Source organism: Gordionus sp. m RMFG-2023, chromosome 4, assembly GCF_954871325.1.
Source record: "Gordionus sp. m RMFG-2023 chromosome 4, tfGorSpeb1-WG-v2, whole genome shotgun sequence".
Classification (NCBI taxonomy): Eukaryota; Metazoa; Nematomorpha; class Gordioida; order Chordodea; family Parachordodidae; genus Gordionus; species Gordionus sp. m RMFG-2023.
In genome coordinates, this window is record NC_088778.1 from 7,353,877 (window position 1) to 7,381,656 (window position 27,780).

A 27,780-nucleotide genomic window follows, 5' to 3' on the forward strand; every position below is an offset into this window, starting at 1 on the left:
TTAGAAATATCTATTATTTATACTTTTATTTATATATTTGAAAGAAAATAGAACTGTTAGCCAAAACTTATCTTTAATTTCGTAAATAGTTAATTACATAAAATTAAATAATACAAAATATTTGCATATATCAGTAAATACTATCGTTATGGTGTAAACACATAGATTCTTTTAAAAATTGCCATCTAAATGTCAAAATAATGTCAATAGCTTTAAATTCTGATCACTGTAATTAATTTCGGGATGACATATGAAGAAAATCTCATGTAAACAATTTAAAATTATAACAAATATTTTTTCTAATAGATGAAGCAAAGAAAGATTATCTATCACAGCTCTTAGATGAATCTTCATCCGATATAACGGCTGTTCTGAGAATTAATGCTATAACAAAGTATGGATTAGTGAATGATGAAATAAGGAAAAGAGCATGGCCAAAGCTTTTAGACGCATCATATAGAGAAAACGATATTATTATAAGTAAATTGATCTGATCGCTTTTTATTTAACTTTTATATAGCAAATAGGAATGATTATGAAAATCATTTCTATTACAATCAAGTTGTTATGGACATTGAGAGAACATTGAAACGTTTTCCACCAGGTATATATAAAAATTACGTTTTCTAATATTAATGCTATTATTATGATATGCACTTTTATTACAGTCCTGGGACCCTTGGGTCTGCCTGCCATCAGACTAGGGCAGACCACATCTATTTTAAAAAAATTTAAATGGAAAATCAAATTTAGCTTTGTTCAAATATGAAAATTAGGTCCACACTGTCTAGTGTGTTTGTAATAAACTATTTTTTGAAAATTGTACGCACTTTTAAATTGGTCATTTTTTGTTTGCCCTTGAAGGAGTAATTGATTTTTTTACATAAATATTTTCACCTATTAACACTCATACACTTAGACACAGTAGTTAACATGGACCTGATCTTGTGAAGATTATAATGTCTAATTGTGCCCACCAGGATTGCTATCGAATTGTTGTTTTGTTTATAGGCAAATGAGCTCTAATCTTTTCCTTTATATTATGAAATTGGAGACTTAGGAAATTCCAGTATTTTAAGAAGCCCAATATTACTTACACTATTTTATTATAGACATGTAGAAGGTTATACCTAGAAAGGTGAACTCTTTAATATTTAAATTAAAGGACTTGTTGAGATTTTGCTGGAAAGCAAATAGATATGATTGATATTGGTCTATAAAATATTCTATGGGCATTCTTATTATAGTGTCTTTTAGAATTTCTTTTTCTATAATGCTTTTTTAAAAATAATATTATTACCATGTTTTCAATTGTCATTTCTATTTAATTTTGGTATTTCATCATAATTATCCTATTCCAGATTCCTTGATTCTAGCATTGATCATTTAAATGTATACCTCATATGAATCTTCACGGCAATAGATTTCATTGCATTTATTATAAAATAAATAGTTGCTGTAATTATATTTATTTTTAATGTGTTACTGAGTCAGGCGCATGGTTTTACAAAAATCTTCAAATAAAAATTTGAAGATTTTTTTCGCCCAAAATTTTGAGGAAAAAATCTTTGAAGATCAATTTTTTGCGAAGATTTTTTCGCTAAAAAAATTTTGAGCTTGCTCAAAGAAGATTTTTGAGCAAAATAAAAAATATTTTTTGTAAAAAAATCTTCTATAATTTTGAGAAAATATTTTGAGAATTTTATAATAAATAAAATCTTTTGTAAGGAAATCTTTATTAAAATATTTTTGAAATTTTGATCTTAAAATTTTTTGGTAAATTCTTTAAAAATAAAATTTTTGATATATATTTTTTTTTATTTTATTATGTTAATGAAAATATTTTTTTTGAATAGGTTGTAAATGTGAGAATTGGTCATAATACCGACTGCATTTTTTTTAATATTTGGAATAAGTAATAATGATTATTTTAAAAATGTAATGTCATAATTTTAATGTTTTATATTTAGTGTAAACTATAAAAGTGACAATTGTCATAATACTCATCTCAGAACCTTTAAAAATAATTATAATTTAAAAAGGCTAGTTGAGCATGTTTTGAGATGGTTTCAGTGATTGTAAAGCATATAAAGGTGATAATTGTCATAATACTTATTTCACATATGTTTTAATTGGAAATAGAGAAAAATGATTATTTCAACATGAATTAATATAATGTGTAAACTATAAAAGTGACAATTGTCATAATATTCATAACAGAACCTATAAAAATAATTTTATTTTTAGGTATTAAATAGGCGAGAAAAAATTTTTTGAGCATGTTTCGAGATGGTTTTAATGATTGTAAAAATTGTCACAATCGTTATTTTTGAACTTTTTTAAAGCAAGTAGATAAAAATTTATTAAATATAAAATTAAATGTGGATGTACCATAGAGCAGTGACAATTGTCATAATCGTTATTTTTGAACTTTTTTGAATTTTTTTGAAGCAACAGAGTAAAATAATAAATTGTAAACATGTTAAATTGAAATTTAAATGTGGATGTACCATAGAAAAGTGACAATTGTCATAATCGTTATTTTTAATCTTTTTTGAATTTTTTTGAAGCAAAAGGGTAAAATTATATATTGTAAACATGTTAAATAAAAATTTCAGTGAAGATGTACCATAGAAATGTGACAATTATCATAATTGTTATCTTTGAACTTTTTTGAATTTTTTTAAAGCAAATAGGTAAAAATATATATTGTAAACCTGTTAAATTAAAATATCAGTGAATATGTACCATAGAAAAGTGACAATTGTCATAATCGTTATTTTTAATCTTTTTTCATTTTTTTTGAAGAAATTATATATTGTAAACTTATTAAATTAAAATTTCATTGAAGATCTACCATAGAAAAGTGAAAATTGTCTTAATTGTCATTTTTAATCCCTTTTAAATTTTTTTGAACTTACAGGGTAAAATAATAAATTGTAAACTTTTTAAATTTAAATGTGGATGTACTATAGATAAGTGACAATTGTCATAATGGCCATTTTTAATCTTTTTTGAATTTTTTTGAAGCAAAAGGGTAAAATAATAAATTATAAACATCATTAATTAAAATTTAAATGAGGATGTACCATAGAAATGTGACAATTGTCATAAACGTTTATTTTAATCTTTTTTGAATTTTTTTTAAGCAAAAGGGTAAAATTATATATTGTAAACATGTTAAATTAAAATTTCAGTGGAGATCTACCATAGAAAAGTGACAATTATCATTTTTAATTTTTTATTTAATTTTTTTGAACTTAAAGGGTAAAATAATAAATTGTACACATGTTAAATTAAAATTTCAGTGAATATGTACCATAGATAAGTGACATATCTAATTCTCAACTCCCTTTTGAAATTATTTTAATATATATATTTTGAAATTATCACATTACTCATAGTCATATCCATTATTTTTAAATTAGGTTAATATGATCTTGTTGGGAAACACTTAAACCTCTGGGCAGATGATAATAGTATCATATATGTTAAATTTTTAGAGCCAACCGGAACGGAGTTGAACTAGAAAGATGCATCAATATAAACATGATATTTTTGGGAACAACAAATTTAAAAATATTTTTTCTTTAATCTTTTAAATCAATTTTAGATCTTAGAAACTACTATTTGGATATATCTAGTAAAATACGCCCCCCTCTGATTATACTATTCATACAAAAAATCTAAATCAGTTATATATATGAATTTTTATTTATTAAAATTTCAATGTAAACAATAACTTTATAATGAAATAGGTTATATAAATAATTATTTAAAATATCACATTATTTAACAATGTACGATTAAGCTATATAATTAAAATATCATCAAGTATATCTTTGTCTAATCTTGTCCTTAGAGAGGTTACAGTTAGTGCCAATGCACTAAATGCTCTCTCAACTGAGATTTGGGTGCAAGGAGCAGCAAGAATTATTTGAGATAATTTAAATAATTCTGCATCTTGGTGTTTTTTTGAAACCCAATATTGCAAAATATCTTGTGAGGATGGCAATCTTTTGTTGTATAATAACGATTTTATTTTTAGCTTGATATCGCTATTACATAATTCATAAAATATAGGTCCCTTCTTGCAATCACGCTCAATGTAAAGGTCAAGTTTTGTTTTTTTATAATCACTAGTGGAAGGCATAACTAGAGTTGTATTTTCTTCATGAGGGTCAATAGCTTGCAATTGTTTCCAAGTTGCAAATATATGTTCCTAAAATAAAAAGATGTATATTATAAATTTATTAATTTACCCTGGCCAATATTTTATCTTCTTCCAAAGGATATTTTCCATTTTCATAATGGAATCTATGATCCATATATATCGCACTACGAAATGCGTCATTTTGAAAAAGATAGCTTTCTCTAATGTTTAAACATTCCAACATACTTTTAGATAAATTATTATCCATTTCCTCCAGCTCCATTTTGCATTCTAGCCATGAAGCAAAAAAATCACCTATTACAATATTACTTTTTTGTAATTTCATTGTGAATTTGTATAATGGGAAAAGGACTGATGTACCTAATAGGATAATATCAGAAGAATCGATTAAAAAATGCTCCTTTAGAATATCTTTGAGATTTTTTTTATTTTGCATTATATATAAAAAAAAAATTTTGTAATTTTTAATTTTAACTTTCTTGTTTTTTCCTTTTATTTTTATTTTCACTTGTTTATTATATTTTGAAATAAAAAATCAGGAATTAATGTTATATAAAATAAAAAAAATGAATAAAATAATTGTTTTATTGAGGCCAAATAAAACCCCCATTTATAAATTTGGATGGGATACATTTATTTAATGTTTTTTTTTTTATATTTATAAAAAATCAAATGTTAAATGAAGATATAAAAAATGCATTTTCTTTTCTTTTCGTTTTTCCCATTGTCTCTCTCTCTCCCTCCTTTATTTATTTTTATTTAATGTTTTGCCTTATGAATTAAAGAAAATAAAAATCTCAAAAAAATGAAATTTGCTGGTGCCAGCGAGGCGGCACCAGATTGAAAAAAAGTATTATATAATTTTTTTTTATAAAATTGAATTCAAATTTTTTTTTAATTTTCATTGCTGTAATGGTACCCAAAACCGATACGTTTTCCCCCTTGAAGGAGGGAGTTTGACGGATGGCCTCTTATTTTGTTTATGGCTATTTATATTTTTTCCTGACTCCAATTGCTATATTTCTTTTGTGGTTTATGATAGGTATCAGAGTTTATTGTAGAAAAATTTATTTGATTGGGTTAAGAATTATTTGTTATACCAAATAAAACTGAATTTGAAATATTTTGAGAATAAGATGGTTCTTCCTGTGAGGAAAAATCTAAAAGATTATATATAATAAACAATATAATGTTAATTGGTACCAACATGTAGATGTAGAAAGATTTAAGAGACCTGGAGATAGTGACTATTTTACTAATTTTGTAATTTTTAATATCTTAAAAAATGGGAATTTTATTTCCTGGGAATTATATTCATAGATTCTTTTTAATGTTTACCTAATAGATTTTAAATAATAAACTAAAGTTAAAATTTTTTAGCCCGCTAATTGTTAAAATTTTGTAACCGATTCGCTCGCACTTTTTAAAATTATTAAGCTAGGCCGCCCATGGATGGGCTTCAGCTAAAAACCTGCTCGTTTCAGCAAATAAATTCTAAAATGATCATAATGATTATGACAATTGTCATTTTTCTATGGTACATCCTCATTTAAATTTTAATTTAACATGTTTACAATATATAATTTTATACTTTTGCTTCAAAATAATTCAAAAAAGATTAAAAATAACGATTATGACAATTGTCACTTTTCTATGGTAGATCTCCACTGAAATTTTAATTTAACATGTTTACAATATATAATTTTACCCTTTTGCTTAAAAAAAATTCAAAAAAGATTAAAATAAACGTTTATGACAATTGTCACATTTCTATGGTACATCCTCATTTAAATTTTAATTAATGATGTTTATAATTTATTATTTTACCCTTTTGCTTCAAAAAAATTCCAAAAAGATTAAAAATGGCCATTATGACAATTGTCACTTATCTATGGTACATCCACATTTAAATTTAACAAGTTTACAATTTATTATTTTACCCTGTAAGTTCAAAAAAATTTAAAAAAGATTAAAAATGACGATTAAGACAATTTTACTTTTCTATGGTAGATCTTCAGTGAAATTTTAATTTAATAAGTTTACAATATATAATTTCTTCAAAAAAAATCAAAAAAGATTAAAAATAACGATTATGACAATTGTCACTTTTCTATGGTACATATTCACTGAAATTTAAATTTAACAGGTTTACAATATATATTTTTACCTATTTGCTTATAAAAAAATTCAAAAAAGTTCAAAGATAACAATTATGATAATTGTCACATTTCTATGGTACATCTTCACTGAAATTTTTATTTAACATGTTTACAATATATAATTTTACCCTTTTGCTTCAAAAAAATTCAAAAAAGATTAAAATAAACGTTTATGACAATTGTCACATTTCTATGGTACATCCTCATTTAAATTTTAATTAATGATGTTTATAATTTATTATTTTACCCTTTTGCTTCAAAAAAATTCAAAAAAGATTAAAAATGGCCATTATGACAATTGTCACTTATCTATAGTACATCCACATTTAAATTTAAAAAGTTTACAATTTATTATTTTACCCTGTAAGTTCAAAAAAATTTAAAAGGGATTAAAAATGACAATTAAGACAATTTTCACTTTTCTATGGTAGATCTTCAATGAAATTTTAATTTAATAAGTTTACAATATATAATTTCTTCAAAAAAAATCAAAAAAGATTAAAAATAACGATTATGACAATTGTCACTTTTCTATGGTACATATTCACTGATATTTTAATTTAACAGGTTTACAATATATATTTTTACCTATTTGCTTTAAAAAAATTCAAAAAAGTTCAAAGATAACAATTATGATAATTGTCACATTTCTATGGTACATCTTCACTGAAATTTTTATTTAACATGTTTACAATATATAATTTTACCCTTTTGCTTCAAAAAAATTCAAAAAAGATTAAAAATAACGATTATGACAATTGTCACTTTTCTATGGTACATCCACATTTAAATTTCAATTTAACATGTTTACAATTTATTATTTTACTCTGTTGCTTCAAAAAAATTCAAAAAAGTTCAAAAATAACGATTATGACAATTGTCACTGCTCTATGGTACATCCACATTTAATTTTATATTTAATAAATTTTTATCTACTTGCTTTAAAAAAGTTCAAAAATAACGATTGTGACAATTTTTACAATCATTAAAACCATCTCGAAACATGCTCAAAAAATTTTTTCTCGCCTATTTAATACCTAAAAATAAAATTATTTTTATAGGTTCTGTTATGAATATTATGACAATTGTCACTTTTATAGTTTACACATTATATTAATTCATGTTGAAATAATCATTTTTCTCTATTTCCAATTAAAACATATGTTATTATGACAATTGTCACCTTTATATGCTTTACAATCACTGAAACCATCTCAAAACATGCTCAACTAGCCTTTTTTAATTATAATTATTTTTAAAGGTTCTGAGATGAGTATTATGACAATTGTCACTTTTATAGTTTACATTAAATATAAAACATTAAAATTATGACATTACATTTTTAAAATAATCACTATTACTTATTCCAAATATTAAAAAAAATGCAGTCGGTATAATGACCAATTCTCACATTCACAACCTATTCAAAAAAAATATTTTCATTAACATAATAAAATAAAAAAAAATATATATCAAAAATTTTATTTTTAAAGAATTTACCAAAAAATTTTAAGATCAAAATTTCAAAAATATTTTAATAAAGATTTCCTTACAAAAGATTTTATTTTATTATAAAATTCTCAAAATATTTTCTCAAAATTATAGAAGATTTTTTTACAAAAAATATTTTTTATTTTGCTCAAAAATCTTCTTTGAGCAAGCTCAAAATTTTTTTTAGCGAAAAAATCTTCGCATATTTTGATCTTCAAAAGAGCAACGATCTGTGAAGATTTTTGAATTTTGAGCAAATGTTAAACCCTGGTCAGGCGCATAGCCAGCATCAAAAATTTTTGAAAAATTATTAAAGATTTTTATCAATTTTAAATTGCAACGTATTCTCTTTCAAATAGTTTATATCTATATTTCAAGTTCTAGCAAAAAGTTTAAATTAATTTAAATATTTCTTTGTTGTATAATAATATTTTTATCCCACGAAAATTTAAATTTTCCTTGTTTGATATTAGAATTTAGAGAATACTAATAAAATAGCATAAATCAATTAACTACTAATTACTTTATTAAATAATATTAATAGTAATTAAATAAATTATAAATTAAAAATTTATAAAAATTTTTTATTCTTTTTTTTATCGCTATATTTATACAACTAAAATTTACATCATATAATCTCGTCGTATTCATAATCAAATTTTAATATTTAACTTTATATATAAAAAAACTATTTTCCATAACTATTCAAATTTATATAAACCACTATTTAATTAAATACAAATAATAAAATTCTAATTATGATAACATTCCTTATATATTTTTTAAACCTTAAATACTGTTCATTTTTTTAAAAATAAATTTAAAATTATATTTCAGTTAGAAAAATTCATATAATGGAGTGTTAAATATTTATTCACTGCTCATATTTTTAATTTTTCTTTTTGAAATAATCTACATTTTCAAATCCAGACTAAACCTTTATTTTTGACCTCCAAGTCACTAATTTTGGGGTTTAAAAAATAATAGGGGAGACCGGGGTAAAGCGATTGACGGGGTAACAATGTTAACGCGAATAACTTTTTAACCATTGAGTATAAAGACCTTAAATTTGGTGTGAAGATGTATTTTTATATCTAATTTCTTACCTATGTTCATCTTTTAAAAAACTTACCTGGTTTTATATATTTTGTCAAAAAACTGTTTTTTACCAAAAAAATATAAAAATCCTTCTCTAGTATATTTTGCTTTTAGTAAAATTTACATATCCTCAGGATTCAAAATTTGGCACACATGTTCCTTAATGTATTAGCTATAAAATAAAATTTATCTGACATCTTTAGCTATATTAGAAGTTACGCAATAACGATATTTATAATATATGTCACCTAGGGGTAAAGCTGTTATGGGTAAAACGGTTAAAATATAAAATTATTCACATTAATTTTTCATTAATTCATTTATTATAATTTTTATTGTACCAATCAAATAATGAGAAATTATAAAAGAAAAACCATATACAGAGATGTAAATATAATAAATGAAGCCATAAAATATAAAATAACAAATAATACTTCATTAAATTTGTCTGCTAAAAAATTTAACATACCTTATACAACGTTGAGAAGGAGATGTAAAATTGGTATTAAAAGTTCAGATCATCATAAACAAATATTTACAAATGAAGAAGAATCTAGATTGTGTGACTACATATTAGAAGCAAGTAGGTCATTTATGGGATTAACGCCTAAACAAGTAATTAAATTATATTGTTTGTATTATATTGTATTTCATAATTTTAATAACTCAATTTAAATATCAATATTAATTTGGTAACTTTAATAAAAATGCTCAATTGAAATTATATTGTATATCATAAATTTAATAATGCTCAATCTAAATATCAATATTAATTTGGTAAATTTAATAAAAATGCTCAATTGAAATTATATTGTATTTCATAATTTTAATAATGCTCAATCTAAATATTATTAATTTGGTAACTTTAATAAAAATGCTCAATTGAAATTATATTGTATTTCATAATTTTAATAATGCTCAATCTAAAAATCATGTGGGGCAACAATTTCAGATTTATGATATTCCAGGAGTGTTAAAAAATGAAATACCAAGGGCAGTGACATCAAATAATATATTAAATGGTTCTTAGCATGTGGCATATTTCCTTTAAACCCAAAGATATTTACAGAACAAGATTATATCTGCTGTAATAATTCAAATGCTAACTCAAATATTGAATTTGAAAATAATGATGAAAATATTAGAGTGACTCAAAATCTTACAGTGACTCAAAATAATGATAGTGATTTATCTATATTATTGAACGAAAATGTTCCAGATGATATTGATGAACCTTATCATGATATGTTACCATCATGCTCAAAAAATTATAATAAAGTATTCAATCCTTCATCTATAATACCTATTCCAAAATTATTCAATATTTCATCGGATAAAATATCTAAAAAAAAGAATTCAGAAATATTAACATCTACACCTTATAAAAAAAAATTATTAATTCAGAGAAAAAAAAAAGATATCAAAAAATAATTGTTTATGTGTTATTTGTAATAAACTATAAAAATAGTCGGGAGGGCGATGAATGGCTAAAATGTACAATGTGCCTTGAATGGGCACATTCTAAATGTGCTAATTATGATAATTATTTTACATGTCCTTATTGTATCGATTAGTTTTTAAATAAAAATCATAAATAAATGTTAAATTTGTAATATTTGCTAAATAAAACAATAAATATGTGTCAAATATTATTTTAACCACTTTACCCTAGTGCTTATCCATTTTACCCTGTACCCAGGGTAAAATGGCGAAAATGAGTAGTTTTACATAACTAATCATAGCTCCTAAAATATTATAGGTAGAGGGCTACACTTTTTTTTTATCTTGTAGAAGAGAGATGGGGCTACACATTGATCTATAATTTGTTGTGTTTGACTCTTGTTTAAAATTTTTATGCTAAATATGCAAAATGCTATCGTTTTACCCCGGTCTCCCCTAAGCATCTTTTAACAGAAAATATGGTATACATTAAAATTATTCTTGTATTTTTAAAATTTAAGATTTGTTTGTATCTTATGACATAATAATTATTTTTTTGAGATAAATCAGAATTGGGTCAGTATGAAATTGAGATTTATCAAAATCTCATTTAGAACATTTCTCTTTTTGCCCCCATGAGAGTGTTGAAGAGTTAAACTCTAAGGCTGTGCCTCATTCAACTAAAACTGCTGGCTTTGACTAAACAAGTCTAAAAAGTAAAAATTAAAAAAAACAATGTTACCAAAAACTAAAAATAAGCCAAAATAAAGTGTCCTAGTTCAAAGGATGTAAAAGTATAGGCCAAACCAAACAGAAATAAGTGACAAATAAGTCAGACCTGGACATGGCCAAAACACTTAACCCTGTATTGCATACTGTGTATCTCAAGCCACATACCACAAATTATATAATAAATATTTTATAAATAAATTTTAAATCAATTGCATGGTGTGTATTTGAAGCCATATTCTATATCTTCGATTGGAATTTTAATTTGGGCCACGTGATCTATTATATATTTTTAATTTCGCATTTTATTAAACCCTATTTTTAAAAATGGCTATTTTTTTATAAAATTTTTCTTCTCAATTTTCTACACATCGTAAAAGGATAAATAATATATTTGACAAATTTCAAAACATTAAAATTAGATAAATAAAAGGTAAAAATTAATGTTTATGAAATTATTTTATATATATTTATTATTTTTGATAATTATATTTTGTAATAATCATACGTTGCTTTAAAGACACATTATGCAAATAAGGTATTTTATTTGAGTTTTATATTTTTAGAATTATGAATTGTGGTACCATACCTAATGATAGTGAAGATTCAAATTTAAGTGAATCGTCTGATGAGGAAGTTTCTGTCAACCCAAAATAATGATTTAGGTATATTTAAAATGTATGCTCTTATATAATCTATAAATATCTAGATTTCAATGAGAGTGATGAATCGGAAGAGGATGAAAATATAAATAATGAAAAAGGAATCGTGAGAAAAATGATTTGGAAAAATTGCTTAACTAATTTACCGTTAGTTATTCCAAAGTGGAAAGGAGAAAACCCAACGGTTGATAAAGTAAAAAAACCAATGGATTATTATAATACATATCTCAATGATTTATTACCTCTAATTGTTTACGAATCAAATTTATATGCAATTCAATATAATTCCAACAAACCTTTGAATTTATCGATAGATGAATTAGAAAAATTTATAGGAATTATTTTTTACATGTCAATTATTAAACTTCCCAGAGCACGTCTCTACTGGGCCACCAATACAAGACAGGCCAAGGTGGCAGATGTCATGACCCTAAATCGCTGGGAACAAATCAAATCATTCATTCATATAAATGATAATGACAAATTTATTCCACTTGGAAGTGAGGGCCATGACCCACTTCATAAAATTAGACCCTTGATAACTATAACCAATAATATACTAAAATCTTTATCGATAGGGGAAAATATTTGCGTAGATGAGCAAATAATTCCATACAAAGGGATGAGCAGATTAAAGCAATATAACCCCCAAAAGCCCAAAAAATGGGGCTATAAAGTCTTTCTACTATGCGGAGATGATGGCCTTCTCCATAATTTTGAAGTATACTCTGGGAAAATACTACCAGCGGAAGGATTGCCTGATGTTGGAGCAAGTGGCAATGCTGTGCTACGTTTAATTTCTTATATACCACAGCAAATTAATTATAAATTATTTTTTGATAACTGGTTTTGTTCACCAAACTTGCAAGTCGTACTCGCTCAAAGAGGGATATTTTGCGCGGCCACGGTCAGAGGTAATCGACTACCAAATATCAACTTCCCAACAGATAAGGAGTTGAAAAAAAAAGGACGAGGATTTTTTGTTTCAAAAAAAACAATAATAAACGGGGTTGAGTTAAATTCAGTGAAGTGGCACGACAATCGTGCTGTGACCTTATTGAGCACTTTTGTAGGTGCACATCCTCTTATCGATTGCGAAAGATATGATAGAAAAAAAAGGATAAAATAATGATAAAATGTCCAAACATTGTTAAAGTTTATAATAAATCAATGGGAGGTGTAGATCTTATGGATTCTTTACTTTCATTATATAGAATTCATACCAAATCAAGAAAATGGTACCATCGAATTTTATTTCATGTATTCGACATGTTACTTATAAATTCTTGGTTGCTATACAAACGGGATTATAATAGTATATCAATAGCAGGCAAGGATCGATTAAGTTTGTACAATTTCAAAATTTCGGTGGCGGAAGTCCTTTGCAAATATGGCAAATGCACTTCAAACAATATTCCAAAACGAAAATCAGTTCAAACTGGTTATCGGGAAAAATGTAAAAAAGGACCAGCTCAATATTTACCACTTCAAGAGGTTAGGAAAGACCTCACGGCTCACTGGCCCAAATATAATGATAAGAAGGGTAGATGTAAAATGCCAGGATGCATATTTATAACAAAAGTATCTTGCAAAAAATGTGGTGTATATTTATGTTTTACGCCCACAAATAATTGTTTTATAGATTTTCATGAAAATTAAAATGTTCAAACCTTTAATATTTGTTGTATTTAAATAAAATTATATATATTTATAGTTTAAAGTACAATAAAAATTATTGTGGAAATAATTGGAAATTTGTATCCTTAATTGCATAATGTGTATTTAAATCCACATACCGTTCATCTTCTAAGAAATTTAGAATTTTTTTTAAAAAAGTGAGCCATGAGATTATCAATAGTATCTGAGAGAAATAAAAAATCTAGTTTGCCAAAAAAAATTATTCTAACATAGTACATGCAATACAGGGTTAAAAAAAACTAATAAAAAAATGAGTTGGCTTCTTTTGGGCCGATAAACATTTATTAAAATCAGAAACCTGCAGGCTATGAAACCCAGCATGGAACTAGCCAAAAACTGGTATGATTTTCAAAATTTAGACCAGGATTAAAAATTTTATTTAAAAAAAAATAATTAAATTTAATTTGCGACCTTAAAATAAATGGCAAAATACTGCCCAAAATTATTCTGAATGCCAAATTACATAAATCCCGGACCAAGCTTAAATTCCTCCAAAATCTGGGTGTAAAATTTTTTGACCTTAAAGGAAAGGAAAGTAGATTTCTGAATGAATTATATAAATTCAAAAATGTTATTTAAAAAAAATTAATTTAATCATAGGACTTGACCCATCAGAACGCTTGGTGTTGCAAAACAAAGCCATAAATATCATAATGAGCATTTTGTATGAAAATGATGATATACATTACTATCAAGGTTATCATGATATAGCTATAACAATTATTCTTGTGCTAACGGAAGAAAAGCCATCATTATTTATCTTGAAGCAAATCACTCCCAAATTTTTGAAGTAATTGAAAGATATTGAGAATTTCTAGGATTACTGTTTGGTTGTCACAATAACTCAATATTTAATAAAATTATAATTATAAAAAACTAAATTAATTTCAAATTAATTTCTTCCAAAACTATTCAAGAGATTTCACTGGTCCTACAGGTTCTTCGGGCTTAGAATTTGCCTTGTCCTACACTTATCCCATAATAGCTTGTTCAAACCCACGCCTTGCTCTTTTTTTGGAGAATAAAATGGACCTAAACCCGCCTCTGTTCTGTCTGCCCCAAATGATTACTTGGTTTGCCCGGGCATCCCACACTGCTTCATGCAATAACGTTAATCATAGGCAGATATACCCCAATCAAGCAGTGGCTTCTCGCGTTTTCGAAGTATTCGTGGCTACCCGAGATCCTAGGGCTCCTCTTTACCTATGTGCTGCTCAGTTGATATCTTCGCCAAAAATCAAAGATTTTTTAACCCATGAAGCAATGGTTAATACTTATTTTAAAACTGAGATATATCGTTAAAATTTTCCGAACCGTTATAAAAAAAATATCCCCAAAATATAAAAATGAACCGTTATAAATAGGTTAGATCAAACTGGTTGATACCGATTTTTTAAATTATTTTTTTTATAGGATAAGCATGATTTATAATATTTAAAAAAACTAAGTGAAAAACTCGCTCACCTCCACGGGGTCTAACCTGGAAACGTCGGCCTCGGTCGGCGGCTAAGAAGCGAGCTTGGATAACTTGCCCACTTCCACGGGGTCCTACCTGCAAAGGTGGGCCACGATCGGCGGATAAGAAGCGAGCCATGATAGATTAATTAATAACAAGGCCTAGTTTTTTACGGTTAGCTAGGTCCCGAGATAGAAAGAAACCCACTGCGTCTTGCAAGCCGGTGGGTAACCGAACAAATTGCTCTCTTCCATTTATGAAAGTACAACAAGATATGATAGAAAACATGATTAAAGTTGCAAATGAAATTAATATTAGTGAAATTAATCACAAAAATACGAATCGAATAATTTATTATTCGTATTCGTATGAATAATAAAATGATTATTCGATTCGATTAGTCGAATATTCGATTCGATTCGATTCGAAAATTTTATTTACCATGAATTAAAAAAGATCTATTATAAAATTTATTTTGTAAAATTTAACTAAGGATAAAGACAAAACAAATTTTATTAGTGAGACAAAATAGAAGCATACATATAAAATATTTATATACAATGTGGAAAAATCAATATAATATTCATATCTATAATGTAGAAGATAAATCTGACAACAGCCACTTTTTCAAACATAAAGTTTTTCGGATTGTTTCCTCCTTTAACGACATTCTGTATTTTGTAACCATATGAGCTCCAACAGAAAAGAGTCGCTCACATGGGTTGAAGATCCCTGTATCGACAATATGTCCCTCGCCATTTTAGATAACACGGCATTAGCAATATTTTACAAATAAAGTGGTAAAAACTTTAGGCAAAAAGTCAAATTTTATGATTTCTCCATCATCAAATGAAAGAGAAATATCAGGTTTGCCCGTCATTCTTGATGTGATGGGATTAACAGTTTATTATAATTGTATATGTTATGTGTTATATAAATTACCTTCTTCGTCCATTTCTATCATAAAAGAAATTTCTAAAGTAATGGTCTATTATGAGATAAATTAAAATGGAGTTTCAAAATTTGGCGCAATTTTCATTTTTCCACTAGGAGATTTTATTAAATTGAAATAATTTCAAATAATTCCTAATAATAATATATGATTTAGTATGATTATTTTCCAATATATATTAATACTATAAATTATTTTAGTCGAATAATCTCGAATAATTCGATCGAATAATAGATAAAAAATTATTCAACGAATAATATATTTTTATTCGAATTCGATTCGAAATTCGAATTTTCGAATACGAATAACGAATATCGAATAACAAATTCGTTTTAGGTATAAGTGAAATGATACCAACACCGAAGCCTGGCGGAAGGAACGGCCCGAACAAAGCCGTTGTAAAGATATGTTCGTGGAACGTGAGAGGGGTGAATAACTCTCTACGTCTTCTCGACCTAGTCTTCGAGGCGCAGCGCCAGGGCGTCAGCGTCTTATGTCTCCAAGAGACATACATTGAAGGAAATCAGGTGGCGGAAGCATGGGGGTGGTTTTCGGGTTTGGACCCCTCCCCAGAGCAAAATTTTTTTGGAGATTATACGTTCAAAAGACTTAGAAGTGATTTTATATGAATTATATTTTTCTAGTTTTGATGTTTGTGGAAGGATATTATATTACTATTGAAATTATTCTGGATAGTATTATTATAAAGTCATTGAGAATAATCTACTAAATTATAATAACATATTATTGATGCATTTAAAAAATATATTTATTATATATTATCGAAGATATGGTTATGATTTGTTATGTATGGACTTCTAAGGAAAATTCCTAGCTACGCCACTGAAGGAAATGTAGTTAGCGATATGGAAAGCCATATCCTCTATAACTCTGGTAGTAATGAAGGAGCTGGTAGGAAGGAGGGCGTTGGTTTTCTCGTGGAGAAACGTAAGGAGGCGGAAGTGACGTTCACTCCCGTCTCACCACGCGTAGCAAGTATAGCAGTAAGCCTTTTGACTCGCTGGTCAAGCTATACTCCGTGTATGCCCCTGTTAATGACGCGGAGAGTGAAAAAAAGGATGAATTTTATAACTCTCTGTCGAAACTCCTAGGGGCAGACACGCGTCCGCATGTCGTAGCAGGCGATTTCAATTCGCACATCGGACACGATATCTTCGGTAGTGCTATGTTGATGGAGTCTACGAAATTGTTTGGGGTTCATACGGTACGGAAAAAGCGGCCGACGACGGATAACGGCGCGCGAATGGTCAATCTCTGCCGGAAGTTTTCACTGCGCGTCGAGGCGTCTTTCTATAAACGGAAGGCGTCACAAAAGACAACGTGGACGCATCCTAAAGGATGTTTTCATCCTAGACCACTTCCTTATTCCAACCCGGCTTGCCAAATGGGTACAAAATGTCAAGTCGGTTAACTTTTCTGGCTTTCATAGTGACCACAAACTGGTTGTCTGTACTATTAAAGGCGACCAGGCAAATTTTGGTTCTATGAAGCTTGCCAGGAAACCGGAACGCGTCGTTTGTCCAGCTAAGTCGGCGCCGAGATACCGTACCGAAGAACTTAGAAATTTCGTTAACGACAAAGAGACATTGAGCAAGTATCAGAGTCTGATTCGGACATCGCTACCATTAGACGAAGATACCTATACTACGGAAGAGAGGTGTCTTGATTTAAAGAAGAAAATTCGCTCGGCCTACCGCATGGTGAGAAAGCTGCTGTGTGGCAAAAGTAAGTGCTGGATGGTTCCTCGCTGGTGAGCTAAGACCGATGATTTCTTTGAAAAATCGGTTAAGGCATAGCGCAGCCGAGGGCGGGAAGCGAGAAGACTTGGTGGCCTATCGAAAACTAGACAAGGAGAAAAAGGTAGCACAGCGCCAAAAAGGAGATTGGCTTTCGAAACAGTCCACCTCTATCAACGGAATGCTAGATCGCAATGATCTTTGGGAGGCGAAGCGCGCTATCTCGACTCTCCTAGAAAAGTGTAACAGATGGGGCCAGTATCAAACAAAAGATCGAATGTCTAACGGTGTGGATGTGGAAAAATTAAGGCAACATTACTCCGCTGTATACCTTACGAAAAACGAAAACGCCTTCTTCGAAGTGGACGTCCTAATCAAACAGACTTTCTACGAGTTTGATGAACCGTTTACGATGGAGGAGATTGCCTCGTCAATAATGAGTATGGATTACGGAAAGGCTGTCGGTACGGATGGCATTCCCATCGAACTATATGTGGCAGGTGGAGTCCATATGTACAGCGTAGTACAGAGAAACCAAACGCATATGGGATAGCGGATCCCGGGAAAGAATCCTGTCAGACTGGACGATAGCAAACGTCTGTGCTATCTACAAGGGTAAAGGGTCCATAACTGAGCCTAGCTCATATCGCCCGATATCATTGTTAAATGTCGACGGATACCGGAGCTATTGCCGCGAGGCTAAGACATGTCGTAGAGCAGCAAGTAGCCAGCACACAATTCGGATTTTGGTCAAAAAGAAGCACTTCGGACTTGATCCACATTATTAGGAAGGATTCAGGAGGAGTGTCGAATTGCGGGACCGAATGTCATTCTCACTGTTTGTCGATATAGAGAAAGTGTTTGATAGCGTCCCTTTTAAAGCTCTTCTCGATGTTCTGAAGATTTATAGTTGCCCTCCTCGCTTGGTAGCCATAATCAAAGAACTTCATGAGGGAAACACGGCCCGGGTCTCTCGCTTCAGCAAGACCTCGGAACCCTTTAACGTCCTCAGGGGAGTCCGACAGGGGTGCAGGATAGCGCCGTACCTATTTTTGATATTCATGGACGCTTGTCTAAAGGCCTTGGATCAAAATCCTCGGTGTATAGGTAGTGGGTTGCGGTTAATGCCTCGAGTGGGAACAGTTAGTCGGTTAACGCCGGCTATTAAACATGACGTCGATATAAGACATCTGAAATATGCTGATGATGTCGTCTTTTTTGGCAACGACGTCGCGGTTTACACTCAACTGTGTGTGTTCGCCGAGATCCTTGCTAGATTCGGGATCACTATCTCAGTGGCAAAGACCCAACTGTTTAACCTGGCAGGGCGGAAGTTGTCAGGAAACCTCCCAGTCACTCAACTCGAAAGCTTTGCCTACCTCGGTTCCCAAATCGAGGCTATGGGCGGAACCGGAATTGAAGTTTCCAATCGTATAGGACACACCAAAAGGATCTTCGGTAGACTTAAACCTCTATTTATAAACTCTTCTTTAAGTGTCCTTTCGAAAAAGAAGCTTTTTACATCTACGGTTCTCCCTTCTCTCTTTTACGGAGCAGAAAGCTGGAGCACAGTTAAGCGAGACGAAGAGCGACTCGACGCTTTTGTTAACGCGTGTTTAAGGGCGATGTTAAATGTCCCCAAGGAGGCCCATACGAAGGTCGAGGTACTACGTACTCAGTACAAAATACCTTTCGCCAGAGACTTTATAGCTAAAAAACGACTGATTTGGTTTGGACGACAGGTGAGAGGGGAAACATCCTCTCTCTGTAAAATGTCAACCTCCAGTTCTGTCGAGTTAGTCAAAATTAGTTCTCGAGCGCGGTGTAGATGGGAAAACTTCCTAGATAAAGATCTAAAATGGCTTATCGTTAACAGTAGCCAAGCGATCGAGGGGTATGTTCTACTATCGAAGGCCAAGTGCAATTCGTTGGCTGATTTCGTAGAAATACGCTGACGGAAGACATGAGTATGAAACACTTCGAAAAGGACACCCGCACCCTGAGTAAGGTGCGGATTACAGGATCCATCACCTACGTTTCTTGCTCGCACCCGGGATGTGCAGTTACCTTTGCTAACGCGAAGAATATGAAGAAGCATTTACGGTTAACGCATATGCCCAATTCTATCGACAGTCAAGGATTCGACTGTACTCATGAAGGGTACTGTAAGACCTATAAGACCAGGGCCTGGCTTGAACGGCACAGTAAAAAGTGTCATTCAACTAGCGTCTTCCAACCAGCGGATAATACGAACATAGGTCAAACACGGATCCCGGTGGAGTCGAAGCTGCCCACCGGTCATATAAATAATTTGTTCCCTTACGGCGTATTGTGGAAATCTCAGTTCCTCCGGAACGGCTTGCACTGTTGTCCTTTGGATGGTTGTAACAAGAAAGTCAGAACGTATAAGGGAATTGAGAACCACTGTTACGCTTGGCACGGTTATTCGCTCCGGAATAACTGGGGTGGTACTGGTAGCGATTAGTCGAATGATGATTTAAAACTCCTAAAGCATGATAAAAAAGTGCTATCGAAAAAAGATCAAAAATAATTATATTATATGTAGTGATAGTCGCTTTAGAAGCGACGTGCATGTTATTATATGTAGTGATAGGCACTTTAGAAGCGTCGTACATTTTATTATATGTAGTAGCGACTGCCTTCATTGTTGACGGTGATTCGCTCTTCCATATATCAAAGGTAACCCACCACTTCGCGCAATCTCGTCTAAAAATTCCTATAACTAGTAAATCATTTAAATAACACTTCCGGATCTCGATCGAATGACTTTATTTTATGAATATTTTTGGGTTATTTTTTCGGCGTCTAACCCGCTTCATTTTATAATTTGTCTAAATATATCAAATGCCCGTCGCTTCTAAAGCGACTATCACTACATATAATAAAATGCACGTCGCTTCTAAAGCGACTATCACTACATATAATATAATTATTTTTGATCTTTTTTCGATAGCATTTTTTATCATTTTTAGTAGTTTTAAATCATCATTCGACTAATCGCTACCAGTACCACCCCAGTTATTCCGGAGCGAATAACCGTGCCAAGCGTAACAGTGGTTCTCAATTCCCTTATACGTTCTGACTTTCTTGTTACAACCGTCCAAAGGACAACAGTACAAGCCGTTCCGGAGGAACTGAGATTTCCACAATACGCCGTGAGGGAACAAATTATTTATATGACAGGTGGGCAGCTTCGACTCCACCGGGGTCCGTGTTTGACCTATGTTCGTATTATCCGCTGGTTGGAAGACGCTAGTTGAATGACACTTTTTACTGTGCCGTTCAAGCCAGGCCCTGGTCTTATAGGTCTTACAGTACCCTTCATGAGTACAGTCGAATCCTTGACTGTCGATAGAATTGGGCATATGCGTTAACCTTAAATGCTTCTTCATATTCTTCGCGTTAGCAAAGGTAACTGCACATCCCGGGTGCGAGCAAGAAACGTAGGTGATGGGTCCTGTAATCCGCACCGGGGTGTGGGTGTCCTTTTCGAAGTGTTTCATACCCATGTCTTCCGTCAGCAAAGCTATTTCTACGAAATCAGCCAACGAATTGCACTTGGCCTGTCGATAGTAGAACATACCCCTCGATCGCTTGGCTACCGTTAACGATAAGCCATTTTAGATCTTTATCTAGACAGTTTTCTCATCTACACCGCGCTCGAGAACTAATTTTGACTAACCCGACCGAACTGGAGGTTGACATTTTACAGAGAGAGGATGTTTCCCCTCTCACCTGTCGTCCAAACCAAATCAGTCGTTTAGCTATATAGTCTCTGGCGAAAGGTATTTTTTACTGAGTACGTAGTACCTCGACTTTCGTATGGGCCTCCTTGGGGACATTTAACATCGCCATTAAACACGTGTTAACAAAAGCTTCTCGCTCTTCGTCTCTCTTAACTGTGCTCCAGCTTTCTGCTTCGTAAAAGAGCGAAGGAAGAACCGTAGATGAAAAAAGCTTCTTTTTCGAAAGGACACTTAAAGAAGAGTCTATAAATAGAGGTTTAAGTCTACCGAAGATCCTTTTGGTGTGTCCTTGGAGACTTCAATTCCGGTTCCGCCCATTGCTTCGATTTGGGAACCGAGGTAGGCAAAGCTTTCCTTGAGTGACTGGGAGTAGTCTCCCGACAACTTCCGCCCTGCCAGATTAAACAGTTGGGTCTTTGCCACTGAGATAGTGATCCCGAATCTAGCAAGGATCTCGGCGAACACACAGCTGAGTGTTAACCGCGACGTCGTTGCCAAAAAAGACGACATCATCAGCATATTCCAGATGTCTTATATCGACTAGCCGGCGTTAACTGGCTAACTGTTCCCACTCGAGGCATTAACAGCAACCCACTACCTATACACCGAAGATTTTGATCCAAGGCCTTTAGACAAGCGTCCATGAATATCAAAAATAGGTACGGCGCTATTCTGCACCCCTGTCGGACTCCCCTGAGGACGTTGAAGGGTTCCGAGGTCTCGCAGAAGCGAGAGACCCGGGCCGTGTTTCCCTCATGAAGTTCTTTCATTATGGCTACCAAGTGAAGAGGGCAACCATAAATCTTCAGAACATCGAGAAGAGCTTTATAAGGGACGCTATCAAACGCTTTCTCTATATCGACAAACAGTGGGGAGATGACATTCCGGTCCGCAATTCGACACTCCTCCTGAATCCTTCTAATAATGTGGATCAAGTCCGAAGTGCTTCTTTTTGGCCGAAATCCGCATTGTCTGCTGGCTACTTGCTGCTCTACGACATGTCTTAGCCTCTCGGCAATAGCTCCGGTAAATATTTTTCCGTCGACATTTAACAATGATATCGGGCGATATGAGCTAGGCTCAGTTATGGACCCTTTACACTTGTAGATAGCACAGACGTTTGCTATCTTCCAGTGGATTCTTTCTCGGGATCCGCTATTCCATATGCGTTTGAAGTTTCTCTGTACTACGCTGTACATATGGACTCCACCTGCCGCATATAGTTCGATGGGAATGCCATCCATACATGCAGCCTTTCCGTAATCCATACTCTTTATTGACGAGGCAATCTCCTCCATAATGCAATTAATGAAGAAAGCATGAACACTTGTGAGAATTAAATATCTAATTTTGCTGCATCTCATGGGCCTAATTTGCTTTTAAAGGATCTAGCAAATAAAATATTGCCAATTTAAATTTTGGTAGCAAAAGCCCAAATTAATATTAAATATGTAAAATTACTTTTACACACTTAAAGAAAAACATCTATTTAAAGGTAAAAATATGATTATTTCCTTTAATTTTCTTAGCCCACCAAACTCTTTTACTGTATAGTTATGATAATTAATAGTTGTTAAAAAATAAAGATATTTTGCTGCAATACTCCATATTTTTTTAGAGATAAGAGACTTAATCTTCTTGATAATGAAGTTTTTAAAATGATTTTGCACATCTATGCAAATTTATAAAGTATTCTTACACAAATAGAGGAAGACGAAGCCGACTAATCAAACTTATCTGACGTTAATCATGAATTTATCCATATTAGGGAAGTCTCTTATGGAAGAAAATTATAGAGATTGAACAATTTATAAAAAGAATAGGAAAATTTTATGTTGTCGGGACATACATTACCTTGCTCATATACTTAACCATTGCGGAGTTAATTTTAAAGACAATGAAATTGTTGTTAAGAGTATGATGTTATAAACCGATTTTCTGGATGCATAGATTTCGATGTTGCGAGATAAATGACAAATTGCTCGATTTTAGAGATCTGGAATCGTTTCAAATGAAGATAACAAATTGAATAATTGAAATTGTATCATATTTGTTTAAATAATATATTAATAGTAACATGAAAAAAAAATCAATATTGACATGTAAAATAATTTTTTGAAGAATATTTCCCGTTTTTCCCCAAAATTTCTCGGGAAATTTCCCTCAATTATAGTTTCCTGAGAAATTTTTTATTCCTTAACAGGATTATCATACCTAATTTGTTATTTTCCAATTCGTTTTGAAAATAAAACCAAAAAAATCAACTTTAAATATTTACTAATTTTTTTTGGTTTTTAAAAGTTCTTAAAATTTTTTAAATTTAATATTGTTATTGATCAAATTAAGAAATATATATTGTAATTAATTTATTTTAAAAACCAATACATACTTATAAAAACGAACAACTAGCTGATGTAAATTCCTAACCCAGAACGAACCCGATTTAAAATTTTAGACTAAAACCGGAAATGTAAATGAACCGTTATGCATAAACAGCGCAATATCCTGATTTTAGTGTTCTTGCAACTTAGTTAAATCTTCTTATTCTTATATTAGTGATTATAATGGAACGAGTCGAGTGTTATTATTAAATATACAATAAAAGGGGGTAAACAAATTAAGATTTTAATTTAATAACTATTAAAATTAAATATGGACAAGAAATTAATTAAGATTAAACGTCACATTAAAATATAAAAAGAAATTATGTTGAAAATTTAATTTAAAATAAAAAAAATGTGTTTAAATATTTATAAATTTTTTAAAATTTTTCTAAATTAATAAATAAAAAATGTTTAATATAGAATTTTTATTTTCCAATAGTAATACTAATTTTTCCAATTTAAATGAAAATGAAAACTCCCAATCTTTGTCGAGAATTCAAAGACCAAAAAGAATACACAAATTATGAAGCAGTGAAAAAATGGATATAATTACTAAAATGTTATCAATGCCTTTAAAACAACAAATTAAAATCAAAGATATTGCAAAATACGTTAAAATATCTACGGCATCGGTTCATAAATTTAGACGCGACATATTCCTAAAATAAATGGAGATCCTCCAAAAGAATACACTATTCAAAAAAGAGGTAGTAAGAAAGATACATCATTAGCTTATGAATGGAAAATAACACTCTTACTATCCAGAGAAAATTTGTCCCCTGGTAGTCCAAAAACGAAAATAATTATTAGTAAATATATTAAAAATATACCTTGGTTTGAAAAAAAGAGCTGGCAAGGAGCCTGATAAAAAAAATACTACCGGGGCAATTAATATTCGTCAAATCTATTGTGTAAAGTTAAATATCCTAAGAGAAAACTTATATTTCTTAGATGAAACTGGAATAAACTTGCATATTGTAGTACCAATCTACAACTGGGCGCCATACAATGTCCGTCCAATAATAAAAATCCCATTCTCCAAGGGTAAAAATGTAAGCATACTTTGTACAATTGGCATTGGAGTGGTAATCCATTATAAAATAATTGAAAGAATGGGGTTTTATTCCGTCATTTTATGACAGAGCTTATTAGTATCTTACCACCGGATGCAATGAATAATGCATCTATCCATAGAAGCCATCTTATTGATGCTTATAAAAGTAGGATTTAATGCCTACCACAATATTAACCTCAGCTAAATCCAATCAAGAATTTTTTTGGTGTCTTGAAAAATAAATACCGAGCAATCAATCCTCGCCCTAATTCATGGGATGAAATTGTTGGGAATATAATTCAACTCTTACATGAATTTATTCCTTATGATTTTACTAACTTTTTCAATCGCATGCAAAGCTATTTGGAGTTGGGTTATGCGGACAACTGATTAGTTAGGTAATCCTCATAATTGATTTGTGTTAATAATTTAAATTTTAACTCTTTTATGTTCTAAAAAGGTACCATCATTGAGTTCGAGGAACAAGAAGTTATAAAAGTTTATAGTATTATCATATTTTTATCGAAATAAATGGATATAAAATAGATTACATTTAAGAAATTATAAAAAAATTTTAAATATTAAAAAGGCTTTTTTAAAAAAAGGATTTATAATTTTAGATGAAATTTAATCAAAAATCTTACTTGAGCATTCTCAAAGAAGATCAAAAAATAATTTTCATTTTTCATCATAAATTAATATATTTACAATATAATTTATTTTTATTATTTAAACATGACGTTTAATCTTAATTAATTGCTTGTCCATATTTAATTTCAATATGTATCAAATTAAGATAAAATCTTACTTTGTTTACCCTTATATTTGTTAATGACACTCGTTTCATTGTATTTCAAATGTTGCCCAAAAATATTCAAGCTTAAGCTAATCTCGATCATTTTTTTTACTAACGTCTCTTTTTGCTGTAAGTCGGCTTCAAAACTAGATAGCGATCACGTGATTTCCTGAAATTTTTTTGGTCTAAACTTTATTTTATCGAATTATTATAAAGATATATTTATATATAATTTTAATTGCTACAGCTGAAAAGATAATATGTTTATTAAATACGAATCTAAATTTTTGTAAGGTCAATGCTGAGTCAATTAGAGACACGATTGACGACCTATTGGACAATGACATGAATATACCACCGAAGGATCTCACGGAGAACCAAGAAGAGATCTCCGACCCGGCTGTGATACATAGTCAGTTGATGTCCTGTCTTTCTCAGATTGGGATGGATGGGGAGGAAGGACTCGAAGGAGTGTTAAGTAGAGCCTGCCAAAGCATGGTTCTTTTCCCGTCTGTTAAGATGGAAAGCGCTAGGAAGGCCTACGCGGATAGATGGTTTGGAAATTTATATACTCATATTACCTTAAATTTAATTTACAAAATATATTTTAATATTTCAAAACAACTTATATTTAATCATTAATAGTTTTCTTTTCATAAAACATTCCCTTTCAAAAATTATAAAATTATTCCTAAAACCTAAAATTGTATTTACTAAACTAATTGCCAACCTTACCACACAGAAACTCTTTTCTTCCCTTTCGTATGTATATTCTATTCGATATAACTCGTTCCACATTGACTTTCTCAACGGGTCTAAAAATATTATTGACTAAGCATAGTAGTCCACATAAGGCATTAATGGAAAGGAAATTTGGTCATTATTCTTTCATCCACAGATTCTTTACTGATTCGATTTTTCCGATACTAAAAACCCGATCCGATATATATATTGATTTTTATTTACCAACTATCTTTGAACTAATGTCATAAAGATATCAATTTTTTTTATTTTTAAAAAAAATCAACTAACTTTCGAATTATTAAGTTTATTTTATTTTTTTTTCTCCAAAAGTTAATAATCTCATAAATATTTGCAATATTTATGGGTGATGTAGTGATGTTAAACAGGTCTATTATTTTAGCCAAAATATTATTGCCTATGCCTCTAAATTTTTGCCAATATAAGTTTAAACCTTTCTGCCATCTGTGGGCAAAATCATTAAGCTTGAATAAATTACTATTGGCCAAAATCTTGAGTTAACCGGTTTTGAAAATTGGCTAAATCGAGCCATCATACAACACCAGGTGAATGTGACTCGCTCGATATTTTAAAATCATTTTCTTGTTGCAGATATATAACATATAATATATCGGATGGGTTTTTAAAAAATATCGGCCCGATCTGATATTTTTGAATGCATTTTTAATATAGGCACAGCCTATTATACATATATAATTTTAATTGCTAAGTCATTTAAGTTGTATTCATAGTGTGATCATGATTTAACAACTGATCGATTTTTAAAATCTATGAGATCAATTTTTCTTTATTAAATAAACACATCCATGAACTCATTAAATTATATCTATCAATTGTCAAATTAACAAATTATTTTTCATAAAAAAATATATAAGTTCTCAAAGGGAGACTAAAGAAAAATTAGCCCGCGAGGAAAGAAACGCCAATTTTACCCAAAATCAAAAACGTCGAAGAACTGCCAAAGATAAAATTATACCATTGCCCTTGAACCCGTTTTTTATATCTTCTTTTTTCATTCTACTATTCGCCATAGTTATAGGAATTTATATGTATTCACGTAATCACCCAGAAAATCGTAAGGCTAATAATAACATAACTACAAATTTTACAGATAACAATTTAATTCTGGGTTTATAATTGTTATAGAATTAGTTTTTATGCCAACCCAACGCCCTCGTTCATCAATTGGCATGTTTTAAAATATAAACTCACTAGTCATCATAACTAAACCTTTCGGCCACAATATTTATTTTAAAATTCCATTCCTTTTCTTAGAAATCAAAAGATGGCTTGAAAAAGATTATACCAAAATTTGGACCAATTTATTTAATGAATGCCTATTATATATATATATTTATGTATACATTTAATTCGTTTATTATAATTAACAAACTTGTAAAT

At 30.2% G+C, this 27,780-nt stretch overlaps 1 protein-coding gene across 1 annotated transcript; it reads left to right on the top strand.

Annotated features, from left to right (window-relative positions):
• The first annotated feature begins 218 nt into the window (after positions 1-218).
• Positions 219-27,731, top strand: LOC135927743 (TBC1 domain family member 20-like). The gene is made up of 7 exons (XM_065463896.1): positions 219-266; positions 307-480; positions 521-604; positions 14,052-14,241; positions 14,369-14,717; positions 25,912-26,171; positions 27,255-27,731. The coding sequence occupies exons 1-7, from the start codon at positions 251-253 to the stop codon at positions 27,514-27,516; spliced, it is 1,335 nt and encodes a 444-aa protein (XP_065319968.1). The 5' UTR covers positions 219-250; the 3' UTR covers positions 27,517-27,731.
• The last annotated feature ends 49 nt before the right edge of the window (positions 27,732-27,780 follow it).

What these genes read in the sequence shown, in the direction of transcription:
- LOC135927743 (XM_065463896.1), top strand. An exon ending in ATTGAAACGTTTTCCACCAG is followed by an intron (nt 605 to 14,051) that starts GTATATATAAAA and finishes ATTTAATCATAG; the next exon opens with GACTTGACCCATCAGAACGC. An exon ending in TTTTAACCCATGAAGCAATG is followed by an intron (nt 14,718 to 25,911) that starts GTTAATACTTAT and finishes AATTTTTGTAAG; the next exon opens with GTCAATGCTGAGTCAATTAG.